At 51.0% G+C, this 21,875-nt stretch overlaps 1 protein-coding gene across 4 annotated transcripts; it reads right to left on the bottom strand.

The window, feature by feature from the left end:
• Nucleotides 1-1,894: 1,894 nt before the first annotated feature.
• On the bottom strand, nt 1,895-20,509 carry CA6 (carbonic anhydrase 6). 4 transcript variants are annotated; one of them, XM_053920858.2, is made up of 9 exons: nt 20,412-20,509; nt 19,720-19,810; nt 17,519-17,698; nt 13,543-13,691; nt 12,781-12,873; nt 9,079-9,148; nt 5,658-5,815; nt 3,704-3,827; nt 1,895-2,360 (listed from the first exon to the last, which is right to left on the bottom strand). In XM_053920858.2, exons 2-9 carry the CDS (start codon nt 19,793-19,795, stop codon nt 2,278-2,280), a joined length of 933 nt encoding a protein of 310 aa, XP_053776833.1. In that variant the 5' UTR covers nt 19,796-19,810; nt 20,412-20,509; the 3' UTR covers nt 1,895-2,277. The 4 variants fall into 4 exon arrangements, with proteins under 4 accessions (XP_053776833.1, XP_045046427.2, XP_053776834.1 ...); XM_045190492.2 differs by lacking the exon at nt 20,412-20,509 and adding an exon at nt 20,274-20,375; XM_053920859.2 differs by lacking the exon at nt 20,412-20,509 and adding an exon at nt 19,881-20,169.
• Between the last annotated feature and the right edge of the window lie 1,366 nt (nt 20,510-21,875).

Below are 21,875 nucleotides of genomic sequence, written 5' to 3'. Positions count from 1 at the left end.
TCCAGGAACACACACTGTGCTCTTTGTCCCTGATCTGCCTATAACTGGTCGTGAGACCTTTATAGGTCCCCCTGTGTACCTCAGTTGACCAATGTGAAAAATAGGAGGGGGGATGGGATGGATCTATAGTCCACTCAGCACCGGCCCCGCCATCCTCACAGTGGCCACTGGAGGGCAGCACCTTCCCTACAAACGCGGTGGGCAGCTAGCCCTCTGCCCCATCCTGGGGAAAACCTGGGCTTTAGTTAGGTTTTCACAAAAGGACACCAACGCCTTCAGGGACATTTCTGGCACGGGTGAGAGGAGCACCCACTGAGAGCCCCACGGAACAGCTGATGGGTGTCTCTGAGGGACATTATGTTTCTCAAACCTTTTCTAAAGTGTTGGAACATAGAAACTCCAGCCTGCGAAGGGGTCTTCCCAGCTCTGCTCCCAGGGCTGCCCGGGTCCCAGGCCAGGTGGCTTTCATCCTGCTGACACCGTGCATCTGCTCTTCCGGCTGTTTAAAGAAAAGATTCTTTCTGTTTTCACTGAGGACGTGCCCCTCCTCCACCTCTGCATCTCCTGGGAGGAAACTTCTGGAAACTTCTAATTGACTTCAGCCATTCAGTTAAAAAAGTGTTCACAATGACAATGTGAAGGAAATTAATATTAGCCCCAGATTAATACCACCAAAAATCTTTTAATTATTTTTCTTGAGTTTTTTTTTCTTTTAGTTTTTGAACTAAATTCATCCAAATTCCTACTTCACTTTGTGTTTTTCTTTTTTTTTAATGTTTTATTTATTTTTAGAGAGAGAGGAAAGGAGGTAGAGAGAGCTGGAGAGAAACATCAACATGTGAGAGACATCAATAGGTTGCCTCTCACACGCCCCCAACTGGGGACCCGGCCTGCAACCCAGGCACATGGCCTCACTGGGAATCGAACCAGCAACCTTTTGGTTCAAAGGCGCTCAATCCACTGAGCCGCACCAGTCAGGTCAAAAGCTCTAATATTTTATTTATTTATTTGGGAAGGGAGGGGGAGAGAGAGAACATCCATGTGAGAAAGAAGCATCAATCGGTTGCCTATCGTAGGCACCCTGATAGGTGCCCTGACCAGGAACCGAAGTGACGAATGTTCACTTTGCAGGACAACGCCCACTCACCTGAGCCACACTGGTCAGGGTGAAATTTCTAACATTTCAATAGAACGTTCTTTACCCTCCAGTATTGCAGGTTGGACACATCTCTGGGTGCCTGTCTCCATCGTCCTGAGACGGGGACTCACTCCCTTTCACATCCTCTATCTCCAGGTCTCCAGTGGGGAGCAGGCCCAAGGCCTCTGCCCCCCCAGGACCCCTTGGACCGAGATAGGCCAGTAAGTGGTAGAACCAGCACCTGAACCTGGGTCTAGTGACAAGGCCAGACCCACTCTGCTCCGCCTGTCCCAGGAGCCCGTCCTTGCTCCTCTCTTACTCACGGGGCCTGATCTCCACTCCAACCTCCCCACCCCCCTCAACTTCCCAAGTACAGATCTCTTTCCTTTTTACTTTGTAATCCTCACCCAAGGACATGTTTACTGATTTTAGAGAGACGGGGAGAGAAAGAGAAATCTCCACCATGTGAGAGTGCAACATCAATCAGTTGCCTCCTGCACACACCCCGACTGGGGATTGAACTCGCAACCCCGGCACGTGCCCTGAGCAGGGATTGAACCAACAGTGTTACAGTGTACAGGACGATGCTCCAACCAGCTGAGCCACCCAGCCAGGGTTCTTTCCTTTTTCTTAATCTTGGTCCTGGCGATCCCTCCCAGCTTGATCTCTGTCCCATCACCAGGGACCCTCGGGGTAGGACGAGGAAGAGATATTTGAAATACTACAAAGGAAGAGAAAAGACACGTTTCCAAAAGACCGATTTCCAAAGTTATTTATTCCATCCAATGACATGATTACACATCTAATGCCATGGGGAAGTTTGAAGTTCGGGCTGGCTGATAATTTAGAAAGATCAACGTGCATGATTTCACAGGAGGATGGGTGGCCCTTCGGACGTCTGCTCCAGTCAGTTTCCATTCTTGGCGTCTAACTCAAATCCCTTCTCATGCATTTTAACTGGCTCGCTTCCTTTCCTGACTGCTGGTTTCCACTGTTTTAATCAGAAATTCAGCAGGTGCCTCAGGGGGAGTGGCATGATCCAGCAAACAGCCCCAGGAGCCAGGGCAGGGCGCAGACTCGGGGGAGGCCACTCTTCCTGCGCCAGCTTGCCCTGCCGCTCAGTAATAATTGCTCTTTTTCTACCTTTTCTTCTTTTCCAAATATCTTCTCAAGTACTCAAGGTTACTGTCGATCTTGTGTAGGTAAAACAGGAGCTCAGAGTCTAGAAAATGTTCCATAAAAAGAAGGGTTCATAGGAAGAGGTCACAACATTGGAGGTCCTCCCAACAACAGAGCGTGGGATGCCCACCCCACCATCGCCAGGCGGCAAAAGCACGTGAGGTGTGGCACACGGGAAACCACGCAGCCTGTGCCTGTTGCAAGATAGTGTATGATTTTATTTGGGAAACCGGGGGAACGTGGGCAGATTAGAACAAGGAGGCAGATTGAATCTAAGTTCCCTTTGGCTAGTTACTGTTAATATCGTATATAGTACAATATGGGGAAATGTCTAAATTGAATTTATGGGAGTGACACTAGTTAATAAGATTATAGGTTTCAGGGGTACAATTCTATAATATAACATCTGTATATTGTGTTAGGCATTTATCACCCCAAGTCAAGTCTCCTTCTATCGCCATTTATCCCCACTTTCCCTCTGGTGATCACCAATTTGGGGAAATTATAATTACAGCTGGTATCATTTTTTTTCTTAGCATTGCACTGGAAGAGCAAATTGATACAAAGGGAAAACATTGAATGAACCAGGAAAGATGCAGGAAGAAAAGCGCAGTGGGCCTTTGTTTTGGGGGGTTATGCATGGAGATTTAAACACCTTGAAAGAGAGAGATCTATATAAAGGTGAGGAAATAGTGACTGGAGACCAATTCCATCATGTTAGAGAATGTAGAGGTGTATGGAGTGGTAAATAGAAATAGATTGCAAAGATAGAAGCAAACAAAAAAAAAGATGGGAGAATTTCAGAATATTTACGTTCTTACAACCACAGAAATGAGGTGAGCCAAGGACATAGTTGGAACCTGACGCCGTGGGTTAGCGACTCCAGGGGACATCGGACTGCCTACACCTGCAGCCAGTGCCCAGGTGCCAGGGCTTGACCCCCAAGAAACCGTGGTTAAGCCTACCTTGAGGGAATGTGTAGGAGGGCTTGTAATGGGCTTGGGCTATAGACTGAGATAAAGGGGTGTGGGAAATCATTTGAGTCGGGTTAAATAAGGTTAACATGAGACTACACTATTGAGGGCGTGTCTGGGTGTTGCTGACCTCCTGCTTCTCCTACTATCTTTGGCCAGGCCTGGGTGGGCAGTGAATCACACAGTCAGTCATCCACCCTCGTTGCCTCCTCTCTCCTACTCACTAGCATCACTGCCTGGACTGGGAAAATGAGTCATCCCCTCTGCCAAGCCCTGTACAGATTGGTCTGCAGGAGCCTCCTCCTGCTGAGATGACCCTCCTCCCCTTTCTGTTGCCCGGAGAGACAGGTCCACCAGAGAGGGAAGAAAACAGGAGTCGAGCAATTGCAAAAAGTAAACGAGATGATCTTACCAGGATTAGGGTAATACAGGAAGCTGGCTTCTACCGTTCTGTTGTTCAGGGCCTGGGTCCTGCGGTAATTGTTCCGGATGACCTCGTTCTGGTGGTCCAGTAAGGAGTTCTCGAGCTTCACAATCTGTTGGCAACACGAAGTGAGTTACAAGAGGAAGAGACACTGGGTGTTTAAAAGGGTTTAGTTAGAAATGGAACTAGATCTTGGCTTATAAAGCAGCTGGGACATCTCAAGACCAGAGGAGGTTCTTGGATAAGACATGTCAGGTATGGAATACCCACTCATTTATTCTTCAAAAAATCTCTTTTCATCTTTTTTTTACAAGTATTTGGTCAATAGTAGAAAGGGAAGAAAGAAGTGAACAGACATATCAAGTAGCAAGCTCAATTTTTATTTTTCTAAAATAATCTGTTTTGTCAATGTCTATTGAAAGGCGTTTTGCTGCATGTGTAATTCTAGATCCGCTACTCGTTTCTCTTGGTGCTTTAAAAATACGATTCACTGCTTTCTGACATTCACTGCTGCTGTGCCGAATCAGCTCTCAGATTATCATTGAAAGATCATCTGTTCTTCTCTCTGGCTGATTTTTAAACTTTGTCTTTGATGTTTTGTTTTGGTTTGTTTTTTTGTGGTCTCACTGTGGGATGTTTAATGTGTGTGTTTTTTAAAAATTTACATCGACTCATTGGGCTTACTGAATATATGACTTGGTGTCTTTCAACTATTCAGAAAATTTGTCAGCCAATATTTCTCAAATTGTACCTTTTCTCTATGCTACCTCACTTCTCCTAGAACTTCAACCAAATATTTGTTAGAGCTCTCCACTATATTCTCTGGGTATTTTACTTCTTTTTCATATTTTCATCTCTTTTTCTCTTTGTGCTTCATTTTAGATAATTTTCTCAGCCTTGTCTTCCAGTTTACTAATTCTTTCTTGCACTGTGTCTAAGATGCTATTAAAGCCATTCATTGCATTGTTAAGTTACTGTCTTTTAATGTCTAGAAATTCTGTTTGTTTTTTTTTAATCTACTAGGTCATTTTTGTACCTTTTTGTTCTTCACTCATATATTAAATATACTACATATGTTTATACATACTATGCACTTTTACACACATAAACATTATTACTTTATATTAATTGTTTGATCATTTTATTATCTGAAATCTTTGTAGGCCTGTTTCTGTTGATGTTCAGTCGTAGTGTCTTTTTGCTTGTGCACTTTGTGACTTTTTAAAATTAAGCTCATTTCAAGTAACTTTGTGGAAATTCTTCGGTATGTGGATTGAATGTGCACTTTTTCTGAGATAATTTGCATTTGCTTCTCTTATGTATCTGGGGCACTTCCAACCTGGTTGGCAACATTTGTGTGTGGGGGTATCCTTGTATATGGGTCTTCCCACCTTTTCCTGGGGCAGGGAAGTGAGAAGTTTAAGAAAAAGAAATCTTTTTTCCTGAGGAAGGATATCACCCAGAAGGACATGTCAGCTTTGCTTTGCAAGCTCAGCACATCTGTCCTTTGTAACTCAACAAACATTTCGTGCCTGTGCTGGACTGGAGGGCGAAGGCCCAGGCATTTCGGCATGGCACAGACCGAAACGCGAGCTGTCCTTCCTGCATGAAGCCGCTGACGCGGTTAGGGGTGCTGTGCTGCCAGGGCCTCTGAGAGCACGCTCATAGCTGTTCCCCTCCCTGCGTAACAACTCCTCTGACCTGGATCTGGCTCTGCGCTTTCGCTGTATCAACTATGGTGCCTCGGACCCAGAGATGCCTGCCTGCCCACCTCTGCCACAGCACTAATAAGATCACCATGGCGACAAGTGAGGCTCCGCAGCCCTGTCCATAGAAGTCATCCTGGGTACCCAGGTGTTGGCATTAGGTGGGATTGTGGGGGGCCTCTCGTTAACCAGATGGTCAAAAGGGGAGGCTTGGGGGAAGTGATGCCATGCATTACCTGTGCCATGGAGAAAGGGACCGTGTCCGCCAGCAGGAACCACTGGACGTTCTCAGTACAGGGAGGAGTGGTGAGTGAGCCCTGGTAGCTGTAGTAGCGGTGGAGGTTTTTGGGCAGCATGTCCTGAATGTCAAGGCCACTCAGAACTGTTCTTTGTTCTGTCAGAGGGGGCAACAGATAAAAAGGTGTTAGAGACTAGAGCTGCCCCTCGGGAAGCCAGCTCAGCTCACCACATTCACATCTCCTGATTTAAGCAGAAGAACACAGAAGCTGGTTATTGGGGAGCCTTTTCCCCAGTTTCCGCTTCCTGGAAGGGGCGAAGAGCAAAGACTTTGGGGAGGGACCGCTCAGCTACCTCCCCCTGGCCGAGTGGCCCTGGCCTGGCTCCCAGCCCTCCTAGGCTCCTTCCGCGTCTGTGACAGGGAAGGGTCAGCAGGACTTCTGTGAGGGCGAGGGGAGCATGCTCATAAAGTGTTGGGGCAGAGCCGGCACGCAGGACAGGACCTGTGAGCGTAGTTGTTGTTAGGCCAAGGGTACGTCTTACAATAAATGAAAGAAGTTGATTATGACTCCCAGAGGCTTCTGGGCAAGTGTCCTTGAAGGAACAAAATTCCTGGGTTTGGATTCGTTGAGAAGCAGATGAATAGAGATTAGAAAGGCAGAATCTGAGCTAAGCCGGGTCTGGGCTCCAGGTTCAGGCCTCTGGTCCTGAGCTCCCCTTGCCACGCCCATTGGGAGCCAAGCGGAGCCACAGGCTGGGGGTGGGAGAGGGGCGTGGCAGGTGTCTGAGGCCTCCACAGCCCCCCTCCCATCTCTGTGTCTACAAAGTTCCTCTATTGTTCACAGGGGTCTGAGCTCAGCATGAGGCTAGCAATGCAACATGGAGTTGCATTTTGCTTCACTTTCTCTAAGCACTTTTGCACTTTTTAAGGGCAAAGAGGGTACAGTTTTGACACGGACGTAAACAGGCTTGTTTAACCAAAGCCGGGGAGTCTAGAAGTGCGGATCCCATGAGTAAGCAAGAGATTGCTGTTCTGTTGTTATTGGAAAGATTTCACGATCTAACCTTCCGAAGGGCTCAGTAGCATAGATTTAGCTTCATAACGCTATCGTATTAAGTGAGTCAAGAATTCCAGAGCCACGTGCAGCTGCCATGGAATTAATGGCAGCTCCTTAAAAAATTAAACACGGAATTACCGTGTAATCCAGTAACTCCACTTCTTGGGTATTCACCCGGAAGAACTGGTGGCAGAAATGTGAAAACAATGGCCTGGTCTTGCTTTGGGTGTGGGGAGTCATGGGAAAAGCAAAATCAAGAATAGTTCCAGGATCGGGGGCTTGGACAGCGGGCTAGCGGACGCTCTTTGCTGAGATGAGAAAGTCATTTAGAAACAAGCCTGGAAAGAGGTGGCAACGCAGGGTTATGTTTTGGCTGAGCTGAGTTTTAGATCTACATGGCAATATCAAATGGACCGTCAGGTAAAGGAAGCGGAGTTCAGAAGACAGAGGCTGGGGCTGTGGGCAGAACCCAGCAGAAGCAGAAGTTCCTGAATTGGAGGAGGCAGTGGGTCAGGGGCAGTTGGTAGAGGTACATTATTTGAGGTCAGTGGGCTTCAGGAAGCCTCTTCATTATCTCCAGACCAGTCATTTCTCCTGCTGGCTCTGTTCTCAGTCAGCAAATCAGCCAGAGGGTCGAGCGTCCCACTTGCCTCGCGTCCCACTTGCCTCGCCGGGCCTGCCTGATACCATCACTCTGTGGGGGACCAGATACACGTGTGTGGAGTCCACAGCCTAGAGGTGGCAGTTCAGGCCATAGACCCGAATGAGGTCCTGAGGACAGGCGGGTTGGGCCCCCTCCAACATCCAAGTGGGAGCCAGAGAAAGAGCAGCACCGGGGGCAGGGGCGAGGCCGGAAGGAGAGCCCCGTGCAATGGATCGTTGTTTCAAGGTCGGTTAAGAGAAGAGAAAGAAACTAGCCAGGAGATCTGACCGCGGGGGAGAGCTACAAGGCTCTGTAGAGTGATGGGGCTGGTGGAGGGTGGGCGAGAAAGAGAACAGACTGTCAGACAACTGTTTGAAGGGGCTGAAAATGGTTCGGGAGCCAGTGGGGGATGGCGGATGGCGGGGTCGAGAGATCCTTTGTTTGCCTGTGTTGTGAGGTGGGAGGTACTGGAGCTGAATTGTGTGCTGAGCAGAACGACCCGCTGAAGGGTAAGAAATCAGTGGTGCAGGAGAGAAGGGACAGGGCCAGAGAGCAGACCCTGAGCGTGAGGGTCGTTCTCACATGGAAGGCGGTGTTGGGCCAGGTCAGGGACTTCTCCCTGTTACAGAGGTGCGGACCTGGAGTTGGGCAGGGGTGGGGGCGGGGGTGGGCAGGCTGAGAACATGAGTCTCCTCTCGATGAAGAGGCAAGGCAGGCATCTGCCTCCAGGAGAAGCTGAGGCCAGGGTGGCGGGGGGTGGGGGCTCTTCAGGAGAGAAAAGGTGGGGTGATAATTTTGGAGAGGGAAAAGCAAACACCCAGAGTAGTACTGTGTTTTAAGATTTTCAGGCGGTGTTAGTGCCTGTTCATATTTAGGAATAAAAGGAATAAAATTCCATAGTTAGGAATAAAAGTAGTAGCAGCTAGATGTCTGTGTTTCTGCCCAGCCACAGGCAGCCACCTGGCTCAGGCTGGGAGCTGGTCGGGGGCTTTGGCAGGCGAGTTGGCGGAGGGATGGAGGGGCGTGGGTGCTGGCCTGGGCTCATCGGACTGATGGCCCGTGGAATCTAAGCTCCGTGGAGAGAGGTGAGAGGCGTGACTTGTCATGAGGATGTGCAGGCCCCTGGACTGGAGGTCAGGAGAATTGGGGGAGGGGCAAGAACAGAAGTCAGGGAACTGGAGTCTGGGAGATGTGGCCAAGATGGGAGGCTCCAAACCAAGGTCTCAAAACTGATGTGCTTATGGCTCAAGGTCAAGGGCTGACTGTGGGAGCAGGCGATGCCTCTGGCAAGAACTGGCCTTCCAGAGGCCGAGGGAAGGAAGACCAGCCCCCTCCCCTGTGTCTGTGCGTCCAGGCACAGTGGTGAGGGACTAGGCTTGAGCTTCTTCTCAGCTTGAAACTAAGGAGGACATCTCTCTAGGCACCTGGATCATCATACCAGCAGGGGCCAGAGGCGAGAGTCCCTTAGGATAACTCTGACCATCTGGAAGTTCCGGTTGTGGAACCTACAGGCAGGGTTTATGAACAGGCTTCTCAGCGGTGTTCGAGGCCTGAGTCCACAGCAGGGATTGCTGGGAAAGAGACCTCGCCCAGGGAGGGGTGCACACCCTGGCAGGGCTTACCTGCCAGCCTCCCCAGCAGTGCCACCCTTCCCTGCCCCCTACCCCCACCTTACGCTCATTCCTCTTCCCTCATGCAGCCGCTGTTGGCTTCCCTCACCTGGATACGTGCTGTTCTTCAGGTGAGAAATGAAGTCGCTGTAATAAGTGTTTTCGGTATACTCCTTGACCTGCAGGAGAAACACAGAGCATACATACCCTAAGTGGGGAAGGGACCGCCAGCCCGTCCCATCTCTCGGAGGGCCAGCTGGCTGGGCACAGCCGTGAGGGCTGGCAGGAGGCAGCCCCTGTTGTCTTGGAGGGCAGTCTGGCTGTTCTTTGCCACCGAGTGCCTGGGCTTACCAGTCTCTTCCAGGGCGACAAGCCTTGAAGCCTTTTGGCAACTTTTTGGTGACAGAGGATATCCTCAAGGAGTGGCCAAAAGTCACCATAAAATATCCCCCGGCACCACTCGCCGCCAGGTCTCTCTTCACTTCCTGTTTGAGCGTTGATGCCTTAAAAGTCAGAAAAGTTGCTTTTCATGAAAAGGTCTCTTTTCAAGGGTCCTCGTCAGTCAGCGGGGTTGATCCAGTTCTCCTTCCGCTGTGTATGAATTCAGATTTCTGGGATTTATAACTGCCACTTGCTATTTGTTTTCTAGATGTTTCGGGTCTTTTTGTTTTGTTCCTCTCTGCCACCGTTTGTGTTCAACAAATACTTTCAGCGTACCGTCCGGCCACGGCCGTTATTTTCTCAGTGGTTGCTGTAGAGATTACCACGTGCATCTTAACCGAGGTTGATACTAACTTAGTTCCAGTAAAATAGCGCAACTTTGCTCCACTATAGCCTGTGTCTTCCCCACCGTTTGCCATCTACAATTAGATGTATATGTGTATATATATCTATATATCTATATATCTATATATATGTATCTATAATATATATACACCCCCCCCAATAATACAGTGGTATTATTATTGCTGCAAGCTGCCTTACAGGGGGCGAAGAGTAGTACACGTAGGTGACCGCGTGCATTTGCCCACCAACCCTCCATCCCTGGTCCGCTTCTGTCTCTCTGGGGACCTGAGCTACTGTCCGGTGTCATCGCCTTTCAGCCAGAAGGGTTCTTTCCAAACTTCTCTAAGACAGGTCTGCTAGCAGTCACCTCCCTTTCTGTTTATCTGGGAATGTCTTTATTTTGCCTTATTTTTGAAGGGCGGTTCAGTGGGATATCGGCGCCCTGGTTGATGCTCCTTCCACTGCTCTCTGATGACTTGTTTCTAGTGAGAAATCAGACGTTCGTTGTACTGCCCGTCCGTACACATAACACATTCTTTTCCTCTCGCTGCTTTCGGCACTTCGACTTTGATGTGTGTGGCTGTTTGTCAGCCATGGGGATTTTTCGGTTTCTTGGACTGGTAAATTCATGTTTTTCATCAATGAGGGGAATTGGGGCCATTGTTTCTTCATTGTTTTTTCTGCCACTTTCTCTCCTTTGCTCCTGGGACTCCCGTTTCATATACATCGGGATGTGGGATCTTGTCCTCGGGAGTCTCTGAGGCCACATTTGTTGTTCTTCAATCTTTTCTCCTGTGTTCTTCAAGCTGAATAATTTATTTGACCTACTTCAAATGCACTGGTTCTTTCTTTTCCTGCCTCAAATCTGCTTCGAGCCCATGTCGTGAATTTTTCCATTTTGTTCACTACACTTTCCAGCTCTAGACTTCCACGCGGTGCGTTTTTATAGTTCCTGTTTCTCTATCGAGGGTTTGGCTTTTGGATCACTGTCATCATATTTTTCTTTAACTCTTTGTAAGTAGTCTTTTTTAAATAATTTTTTTAGATTTTATTTATTTGTTTTTAGAAGAAAGAGAGGGAGAGAAACATCAATCGGTTGTCTCTCACATGCTCCGAACCGCGGACCTGGCCTGAAACCCAGGCACACGCCCTGACTGGGAACTGAACCAGCGAACTTTTGGTTCACAAACCAGCGTTTGGTCCACGGAGCCCCACCAGCCAGGGCACGACAGTTGTTTTAGAGTGCTGAGAGCCCTGGTTGGTGTGGCTCAGTTGTCTGCAGCAGCATCCTGGTGACCTCAAGGTCATGGGTTTGATTCCCAGTCAGGGCACATGTCTAAGGTATGATTTGGTCCCCAGTTGGTCAGGGAGCAAAGGAGAGGCGACTGGCCAATGTTTCTTTCTCAATTCAATGTTTCTCTCCCTCTCTCTATCCCTCCCTGCCCTTCTCTCTAAAAATATATAAGCATTTCCTCAGGTGAGGATAAAAAAAAATACCATCTGCTAAATCACTCTGGGTCCACACAGAGTCCATTTCTATTGACTGCTTTTGTTTTCTCCTAAATATGGATCACATTTTCCTATTTCTTTGCATGCCCAACTTTCTTGTTGAAAACTGGAGATTTTTAGATAATATCTGGTAGCAAACATGAATCCTGATTTTTAAAACTTGTGCTGAGGGGTTTGTGTGTGCCTGTTTAGTAGCCGGCCTGGGGTTCATCCGCAGGATGTCTCCCAGCAGCGTGGGGCTGCTGATGTCTCTGCTCTACTCAGTTTTTATTTTTCTTATAACAACAGAAAGTTATTCTCTCACGGTCCTGAAGTCACGGTGCCATCCTGGCCAGGCTCCCTCCGAAGGCTCCAGTGGAGATCCCTCCTTGTCTCTCCCGGCTCCTGGTGATTGTCAGCAGCCCTTGGTGTCCTCAGCTAGCAGGTGCATCACTCCAGCCCCACTTCCATTGTCATGTGGCCAAGTGGGTCTGTCTCTGCTCAGTTCTTACGAATTATTGTTACTTTTTAGCCTGGATTCCGAGGGCCACTGAGGGTCAGCAGAACTCTGCGGCCAATCCGTGCTTTTAGCAGAGGCTATGCTCCAATGCCCTGAGCCCCTCAGACCTGCACCCCCACGGAAAGATCTGGGTGAGGGTTCAGAAGCTCCTTCAAGTCCAGCCAGTTCTCAAGTTGGCTTTGCCTTTGACTTCCCACCTCTTGGGAAGCTTATAGTTCCTCTGTGGCTCTCTCATTTCCGGAATCTCTTTGATACATTTCTGATTGGTCTGCCACTTGCCAATCACCCCAGCTGGGACTGAACCTCAGACTATCAGAAGTGGAGTTTTCCCTCTGTTTTCTGTCAAGTTTGCTACTTTTACTGACAGTGCCGCCCCCTACCATGAGTTTTCAGCTTATACCCCGCATCCAGTCCGTCCCTACCCCAGGCGGTGAAGCTGCTGGCTTTCCTGCCCAGCCTGCCCTGGAAGACCACCGTGCTGACTGAGTTCAGGTGTGGGGTGGCATCAGCCTGGGACAGGAAGTCAGCAGACTACCATTGTTCTCACTCACATTCTAGCTATTTTGCACAAATAAATGCCTGCATTTGTTGTTTGCCTTTGGTCCACTTCCAGAACCCTGATGTGGTTGGTTGTGACAATTTTATCCAACATAACACTGGTGTGGGGGGGAGCGGATTCAGTGATCAGCCCCCCAGCCGTAGTGCCACCCTCCAGGCTTCCTTAGAAATGCAGAGGTGCTGCTTTGCCTGGCGGGTTGCAGGCTTCCCCTTCCCTTCAGACCAGGTGATGTCCATCAACCTTTCTGTGACCCCAACTCTTTTAAATCAACTTGTCCAAGGTCTCTCTACACAGAAGGAATGTGGGCTCAAAAAGGGTGAACCTTCCGGAGTCCGCGTGTTCAAGCATCGTGAGCTTAGAAACAGATGAGAAGGGACAGGAAGGAAGGCCCCTTGGCTAGTACACTGAATGCCCTGTGTGGGCACAACGCCCCACTCCCCGCGCCAGGCTCAGCCTACCTCCACCAGGGCTGCCAGCACAGCCAGGCCGTCCGGGGCGCTCTTGGCTACGTCGTAGCTGCTGTATTTAGAATTGTAGTGAACGACGTGAATCTGTGGGGGCGAGAAAGGTAGGTCAGGGGCACTTCCTGTGCACTTTGGCTGCGTCAGGTTTCGGGGAAGGAGGAGAACAAAGATGGTCCATCGGAGCCCTCAGGCCACCCCACACAAACAACCCCGACATCCATCTCCCTCCACCTAGGCCACGAGATCTGTCAAGACCAGAAAATTCTCCAGGAATGGAAAGAGCATGAGTGGAGTCTGGGAATATGGCGATTCAAGGGCATTTCCCTGACCCCACCTCCCTCCAGGCGGACAAGCGGGCAGAGTCCAGAGTGGTCATAGGAGGCTCCAGGGTTCTCCTGAGGTCCCTGTGGAGTGGACATGAGCCCCTTGCCCCTCGCGGCCACTGTGACCTCTGATCATCCTAAGGACAGATCTGAGCAGGAGAGGGAACCTGCAAAATCTGACACGTAGAAATCCCTCTGCAAGTAAGGGGGGCTTGCCCCGCTGTGGGGGGCGTGCACTCCTGCCTCCCTGTGACTTCTGTAGGGCAGGTCCCTGCCTGCACCCCGCACATAGCAGTGATCAGTGTGGAGTCGTGAATGGATGAAAAATAAACTAGCCTGGGGGGCATGACATCACCTCGGTGCAAAGTCTGTGTGGCGGTTCTAATAAGAAGAGTGTTTGAGGAAAGCGGACCAGCAGGGGTCCTCCCAGTACCTCTGCCGCGTGTCTGAGCCCGTCGATGGTGTGCTCGGAGCCGCTGATATCCAAGGACGCGCCGCCCCAGTGGAAGTGCATCTGCAGGGCCACGTACTCGGTGCCGTCAGAGGCCGTCATGCGCATGGTGGGGGGCAGGCTGATCTGCACTGGGAGGGAAGGCAAGGGGCAACGAGGGGAGTGGGCGGGGCGGGCCTGCTGTCTAGGCAGCCTCCCTGGTCACCTGCTCGCTCCTGGAGCATCGGCAGGGTCACCCACAAGAGGGGTGGCTGGCACCCAGGGTGGCATGGGGACCAAGCACTGAGTCAGCAGGGCTGGGCAGGCGCCTCTCCCAGGGCGCACACCTGCCCACCCTGATCCAGAAGGGCAGGGGCAGGACCACAAAGTAGCAGGTCTAGCTTGCTGGCCCCAGGGAAGGAAGAGGCCCTGAAATACCATGGCCAGTGGGTGTGGAAACCAGCATTTCACTCTCCACCCCTGGCCATTTTGGACCTTGCCTGTGGTGTAAGAATAAGGAGCGGGGTCTCTGGAACTATTTGATTCCTTTTACTCCCCAGAGTGAGCACCGCCAGTCAGGCTCTGGGCCAGGAGCTGGGACAGACCGGTCGGTGAGCCACGGTCCCTCCTCCGAGAAGCCCACTTGGAGCAGCTGACAGTACCTCTCAAGAGAAGGGAGTGGTCAGTGTCACTGAACACTAAAGCCCAGTGCCTCCGGCCTGTGAGCTTTCCTGGAGTCTGTGAACAGGCGTTTGGGGGAATTAAGAACACGTGTATTAATCAGTACTGCTGCACCAGCGGTCACTAATCTACAACACAATAGAGAAACTGGGAATAAGCTTAAGAAACTTTTGTTGCAATGTGTCTCAATATCCAGGTGTGTTTTCAATTTCTTTTTATTGAAATGTAATTTATGTCTGTTTAATATAATAAAAATGGGGCACATAAAAATATAAAGTAGAATTTGAAATGAAAAACACAATGCCATTTACATGAGCAACCCCCAAAATGAAATATTTAGGTAGAAATCTAACGAAATACATACCCGAGCTATGTGAGGAAAATTACTAAAATCTGATGAAAGAAATCTAAGAACTAAATGGAGGGATATTGCATGTTCTTGGATAAGAACATCCAATATTGCCAAGATATCAGTTCTTGTTAATTTGATCTATAGACTCAATGAAATCCCACTTGAAACCCCAGCAAGGAGTATGTGGCTAACAACCAACTGACCCTAAGTGTACAAGAAGAGGCAAAAGACCCAGAAGAGCCAGCTCCACACTGATTAAGAGCAAAGTCAGGGCACTGACGCTCCCTGACTTCTAGACCTACTACGAAGCCACACACTCAGGACAGTGTGGAGCTGTCCAGAGAACAGACAAACACGTCAGTGGGGCAGAACAGAAAGCCCGGAAACAGCCACGGAGATACAGTGGGCTGATCTTGGGCAAACAGGCAAAGGCGACACAATGGAGCAGAGATAGACTCTTCACCAAATGGTGTTCGCACACTGGACAGCCACATGCAAAAGAACGAACTAGACACAGACTCATACCCTTCACCAAAATTAACTCCATATGGATCACAGACCTAAATGTAGAACACAAAGCTGTACAACTCCTAGAAGACAACATCAGAGAAAACCTAGATGACCACGGGCATGGTGATGACTTTTTAAATACAACATTAATCACAACTTGATTAATGAAAGGGATCATTGATAAGCTTCATTAAAATTTAACACTTCCATTCTGCAAAAGACAGTATCGAAACAATCAGAAGACAAGCCACGGGGTGGGAGAAAATATTTGCCAACCGCACAGCCGATAAAGGACTGGGAGCCAGAACGTACAAGGAGCTCTTACAGCTCAACAGTGAGAAAGCAAACGACCTGATTAGGGGTGGGCCGGAGACCCACCAGACACGCCACTGAAGAAGTACACGGATGGCAAAAAGCATACGAAACGGTGCTTCACACATCGCGTGTCACCAGGGAAATACAAATTAAAACAACGAGATACCACCGCACACCTGTTACAATGGCCAAAATCCAGAACTCTGACGACCCCAAATGCTGGCAAGGACATGGAGCAGCAGGAGTCCCACTCACTGCTGGAGGGAACGCAACACGGTGCAGTCACTTTGGAAGACAGTTTCGCAGTTTTGTACAAAACTAAACATACTCTCGCCATACGATCCAGCAGTCACACTTCCTGATATTTACCCACAGGAGCTGAAAACGTGTCCACCCAAAATCCTGCACCCAGATGTTTACAGCAGCTTTATTCATAATCGCCGAAGCCTGGAAGCAACCAATCGTCCTTGGGTAGCTGATGAATAAATGAACTGTGTAGCGTCCAGGCAGCAGAGTACTACTTAACGCTCAAACGAAATGAGCTATCACACCACGAAGAAGCAGGGAGAAACCTTCAGTGCCCATTGCTAAGTGAAAGAAGCCAATCGGAAACGCTACATACTGTGTGATTCCAACTCCGTGGCATTCTGGAAAAGGTCAAACTTTGGAGACAGCAGACAGATCAGTGGTTGCCAGGGTGGGGGTGGAAGGCGAGACGAATCACCAGAGCACAGAGAGTAACTGGGGCGGTGAAAGTGCTCTGTCCGGTATTACAGTGATGAGCACATGTCATTATGTATGTGTCCAGCCCATAGAATCCATAGAATGCGCAACACCAGCAGTGAACCCTAAGGCAAACTGTGGATTTTGGGTGGTTATATATGATGTGTCAGTGTAGGCACAACCTTGGTTAAGGAAAAAAAGTACCGTTTTGGTGAGTCACACTCACAACAGGATAAGCTGTGCATGCTGGGAATAGAGAGATCGCTGTACTTTCTGCTCAGTTTCCCGATGAACCTAAAACTGCTCTAAAAACTAAAGTCTACTGTCCTGACCAGTGGCTCAGTTGGTTGGGCTTTGTCCTGTGAAGTAAAAGATCACCGGTTCGATTCCCAGTCAGGGCTCATGCCTGGGTTGCAGGTTCAGTCCCTGGTCGGGGGTGTTTGAGAGGCAACTGATCAATGCTTTTCTCCTGCTCTTTCTCCCTCTTTTCCCTTTTCTCTAAAAATAAATAAAATCTTAAAAAAATAAAGTCTATTAAAATATATATTATATAATATTCGAGTAGGTAAATAAGTATATATTTATATTAGGGTTCAAAATACTAAAATAACCCTGCAAAATCAAAATTAATAAATGTTTATTTACATCATGTCAAATTTATTGATAACCCTGGTATTCATCAAAATGACATTAGACTTGAAAACTTGTAGATTAGGTTTCTTCCCTTTAGTAGAATTCCTGAGTGTGCGTGGATCTTGCTGGAAATGTGTAGCCAGTCGTAAAGAGTCACCAGTCTCAAAGGCTAAATTATAATAATCTTTCAAAATACATAAAAACATGAGTAACGTGGGCTGTGTTTTCTGTCTGATGTGCTGTGGGGTGGGGTGGGAACCCCAAAGGAAGAGGCTTCTGGCCTCCACAGTGAGTGTTCTGTGAACATAAAGCACAGATTTGACAGCTGTCCGATCCAGGTTTCTGAAGTGGGGACCCGGCTTTGCCTGCTGGCCTTCACCCTCTTTCTGGGAGGGAACAGAAGACAAGAGCTGCTTTGAAATCTCTGAGAAACACTGGGCCCACCTGCTGGGCACTTGGAGCCAATCAGACTCAGCAGAGGAAACAGGGAAGGTCAGAGGGGTCACAGGTCAGCAGAGCACACAGGTGGGCCTGCCATGTGGCTGGCCTCCGCAGCACTGTCCTGTCACCTGAATTTGCCTCTGGCTGGGTCACAGTGAGTTCAGGACAGGCTAATGGGGACTGAAGGAACCAGTGGGGGGACTGAGTCCAACGACAGAGGCTGCACAGCTTCGCAAGACCCTCTTCCTTTCACGGCCTTAACGCTGGTCAGCCCTCCAGCCCCCAGGTTGCGCACTGGACCCCGGCTGACCACCCACCCCTTACCTGTGTGGCCCATGTTGGTCATGGGGAACTCAGCCCCCTGGGCCTCGTAGCCAGTCAGGTTCAGAGCCTTCAGGGAGGGGTTGTACTGCACCTTGTTCCTCTGCAGGTTGATGGGCGACTGTCTTTCCCCCCCGCAGGTAGGGTACTCCTTGGGCCAGTGTTCCTCATCCAGTGCCCCCTCTGAGTCAGGAGAGAGCCAAGGGGGTCACAGCTTGAGGTAATGCCAGGCAGAGGCGGCCCTGGGGTCCCTCCCTCAGGGGCTGGGCAGGATGCCAAGGTCGAAGCCAGAGGTCTGCCTTCTAGAAAGCAGGAGCAGGGCCTCAGAAGGAGGTGGGAGGAGCATCTAAGTCAGCTGCATGCACCCTGGTGGCTGGAGCGTGGGTGCTGCTGGCTCCTGGCTCTGCTGTTGCAGCTGCCTGCCCAGGGAATGTGACTGAGTGTTTTGGGAACAATCAAAGCCTTGACTATGAGCTTCGGTTTGGATGATTCTTCCCTTTGGGTGATTGTCAGCCGACAAAGGTGCCAGGGGCTCCTTGGGCTCAGCATCACTGTGCTGCTTTCAGGGACAGTTTCCTTCCCAGCCCCCAACACAGTGACGCGCCCCCCCCCCCACCAGCGGCAGGGGTGGCAGGAATGGCAGGACACCCCACCTGTTTCCTCTCTCCAGCCCCTTTCAGTTGGTTCCCAGGAAAGACCCCTGAGTGCCTACACCTATGGATTCAGGGCAAGAGAGGAAACGCCAGGTTCCAAGATGAGCAAATGATAAGTGTAGAAAACAACAAAGTAAGGAAATTTATCTCTTACTAACCGTAGTGGGGAGAGGGGTGGCATGCAGACAACTTCGGGGCCTGGTCTCAGCACGCCCCCCCCCTCCGCCCCCGCGCCCCAACAGGGACCCGGGCTCTGCCTCCCCCTGGGGTGCAGCTGCGTGGTAAGGGCTCAGCTTATTTTAAGGAAGGCGATTGTATTGGGGCCTCTCCGGGCGGCTTGGTTTTGCCATAAAAAAGTCAATTCTGCTCTTCTCTAATATACAAAGCAGTTTTTAAACAATTCTTTCCTAGAGGCAGACGCTAGGATCAAGGCCAAAGTTCTTGAGCACAGTCAAGATCAAAAGGCTTTGCCAGCGTCGAGGTGCAGGTGGGTGTCAAGTATTCCCAAAGGGCACTGCCGTAGCTGCCCCCAAGTTCTCCCGGGCCCTTGGTGACTTTCCAGAAGGCCCACAGTCCCAGACGCCGGGCCCAGCTGGGGAGGACGAGGCCTGCCCTGCTGGACTGCTCTCTCTTCCTCCACCTTGCTCCAGCGCAGTGGGCCAGCGGCCTCGTGTGGGATTCCTGTGCTCCACAGCAGAGCCCTTGGTCAGCGCTGGCTGTCCTGCCCCTAAGCTGGACTTTATGAGCCTCCCTGCGATGCCCCTAATCCTGTTACCCTTGACTTAACAGGGCATACCTCCACCCTGAATGTCCTTTGCCATGTGTCCAGGGTGGGGTTGGGGGCCCTGTGCAGAGAGTGGGCTCCACACCGGGTTTGCTCAGAAAATATGGGGGGGGGGCAGGGAGGCAGGCGCTCTACACTGCCAGGTGGGAGGAACATGCCGTGGCCGAACCCCACAGACGTGGTGGTCTTCCTATCTTCGGCTCACACGTGGGCTAAATGCCAGGCGCTTTGATTTTACATGTCAAAGTTGGGTTTCAGTGAGGCTTGGATTCAAGGGTCAGCAGGGTCATGGCGCCCGAGGGAGGGCAGCTGGAGTCTGCCTAAAGGTCCCGGGTTCCCGGCCTGTCGTGACATTTCTGGGGGAACCACATGTCACGAAATTGCCAAGAGGAAAGCTCCCGCAAACCCCACACGCCCTCTGAGAGACTACAGGCAGCCCTTCCTAAGAGCTTTATTTTCCACTCACAGACCACGAGAGCGAGTGGCATGGCAGTCAGAGGCCGTGAGCCGGCCCCCACGCCAGCGTGGTGAGCAGAGGAGGTTTTAAAGCAGAAGAGCTGCAGGTGAGTCAGGGATCTGGGAAGAGCACAGCTAGTTCCTCTCTTCCTTAATCGAGGCTTGGGTTCCATGTATCCTCCGTACACCCGAGATGTAGAGCCAGCAACGGGCAGACCCCAGCTCAGGGACGGCACACAGCTGTGCGTGGCCGGCCTCGCCTCACTGTGGTCCTCAGAAGGGCATTCTGCAGCCCTGGGGCAGGGGCTTACCTGAGTATGTCCACTTGGACCCATTCTGGGCCAGGGCTCCCACGAGGAGCAGAGACATCAGTGCCACCGGAGGCATTGTGGTGCCGCAGCGCTGGAATCAGGACGGATTCAGGGAGCTCTGTTTTTAGAAGCTCGATAACGAACTGTAAGCCACAACTTACCAAGTATGGCAGGTCGATCCACCCTCTTCTGCACCCGCAGAAACAATAATACCTCCGCACAATGGCCCTACTGACTCCGTTTATATGGCGAGGCAGTGCGCACGGACCTGACCACCTCCTGACTTCCTCGGTGTCATTACCATGTCCAGTGAGCCCATTGGTTCAGCTGTTCCATGCCCTGACTTATGAAAACTCACCCAAAGGGCCACACAGGGCAGCCTTTATGGACGGGGAGCACCAGGGAGGGGAAAGGCCCCAGGCACAGAGAAGCAGGTGGGAGGCCCCCCTGGCACAGGGGCACACCCCGCACCCTTGCTCTTTCGAGACACGCCCTGAGGTCTGGTGGGGGAGGAGGAGGATCACCAAGGTCAGAAAACCCTTGCCAGATCCCACCTGGTATTTTCTGTCTGTCTCAGCAATTGTCACCAGCCACCGCTGCAGACCGCTGCCAGGCACCTTGGGAAACAGCCTGCCCCCCATTTCCTGTCCCCCCCCCCGCGCCCATGTGGGCATGGGAGGGAGACTACTCACTGGAGGCAGATGCTCTTAACCTCACCCTGAATTCAGCGTCTCACCCCGAGGCCCCAGCTCAGGAGCCACGTCCTAAGACGTGCATCCAGGCCATCGAACTGGCATGCACGCCCATGTTTCCCCATGAAGTACACATGTTCCCACAGCTGTGGTGAGCTCCGTCACGCCCCGATCAATCAAACATGTCACATCTGTGGATTGTCTAATCCTCCTGAGCCACTTGGGCAAACAGCCCTTGCACTTAGCTGAGGGAGAAGCTTTTGAGTTGATACCTGCTGACAGGCCAGCATTTCACATGACCTTCAGAGAGGGCACAGGCAAAGGGCGGCAGCATCCCTGCAGGGTGCTTGCTACCCTGGCCCGATACAAAAGGCTGTCCCGCTCAGGAGGGCAGAGCTAAGCCCCCAGACGCATTTTTGTCCTGGAGTCCGAGGGACGCGGGCGTGGTAACACGGCCGTGAATTCAGCACGGTGCAGGGCAAGGATTCCGAAGCCAGACTGACCGTGTTCAGACCCATGCTCTGCCGCTTACTAGCTGCGTGACTTCTGACCAGTTACTCAACCACTCTATGCCTCGGTTTCCCCATCTTTAACAGGGTTTGTTGAGGCACCTCCCTCCTGGGGATTAACAACAAACCTGTGTGTGGCACTCAGAGCAGCGATGTGGCAAATGGCATTTCCATCCCTTTGGACCCCTCATTCTGTGGCGAAAGGATGTGACTTATCATTTCACCCAGCCTGTTAGTGAGGGAACTAGAGGCAAAAATGAAGAACTCCAACTCATGGAGTGCTTTTCCCCATTGTCCGCAACCCACTCTGCTGCTTTTGCCAGTAAGCTACGCCCTGCCTGCTGGGTCCAGCCCTGCCGAAGGACCACCCTGTAGGTCCCATGAGTGTCCCACCTCTGCTGAGGACAGCAAGGATGGGCCGTGACCTTTAGGCAGGCCAAGGACCAATGACATCCAGCTGGCAGGAAACACAAGTTGAGCCATCTGAATTTTTTTCTTGGGACCCAGGGACAGAATTAGGGAGCTCGGCCTGCAAGGTCAGGACATGGTGGAAGCCGGGAGGTTCGGATCCACCGAGGCAGAAGGAGGCTGCAGTGACAAGGAGCTCCGAGTCAGCAAGCACGGGTGGGCCAAGCTGCACAGAGCAGAGGAGGAAGGGGCTGTGGGCAGTGAGCAGATGCAGGAAGAGATGCTCAGACGGGGCTCCAGGAGCAGGACCCCCGAGTGCGTGCTGGGGAGATGGAGCACGTCCCACATCCAACAGCTCCCTGCCTCCTTTCCTGCAGTCACGCTCTGGGAAACCCAGGGAGCCCTGGTGCCTTCATTGTCCCACCAAGTCCTCACAGTAAGTGCATGGGTCGCTCTGTGACCTTGACATTTTGGCAGCCCCACCGTGGAGCCCTACTGCGACACATTCATGCACCGGGCCTGAGGCTGTGCTCGGGGTTCTCTGTGT

Source organism: Desmodus rotundus, chromosome 3 (genome assembly GCF_022682495.2).
Source record: "Desmodus rotundus isolate HL8 chromosome 3, HLdesRot8A.1, whole genome shotgun sequence".
NCBI lineage: Eukaryota > Metazoa > Chordata > Mammalia > Chiroptera > Phyllostomidae > Desmodus > Desmodus rotundus.
This window is presented reverse-complemented; position numbering and strand designations above follow the sequence as displayed.

Bases quoted from the DNA above. Each gene is read 5' to 3' on its own strand.
- CA6 (XM_045190492.2), bottom strand. From the start codon at position 20,360: ATGGGGGGCAGGCTGTTTCCCAAGGTGCCTGGCAGCGGTCTGCAGCGG. The intron at 19,811-20,273 runs GTGGGATCTGGC...TCCTGATTCCAG, and splicing joins AGACAGACAGAAAATACCAG to CGCTGCGGCACCACAATGCC. The intron at 2,361-3,703 runs GTAAGATCATCT...AACATTTTCTAG, and splicing joins CCTGTATTACCCTAATCCTG to ACTCTGAGCTCCTGTTTTAC.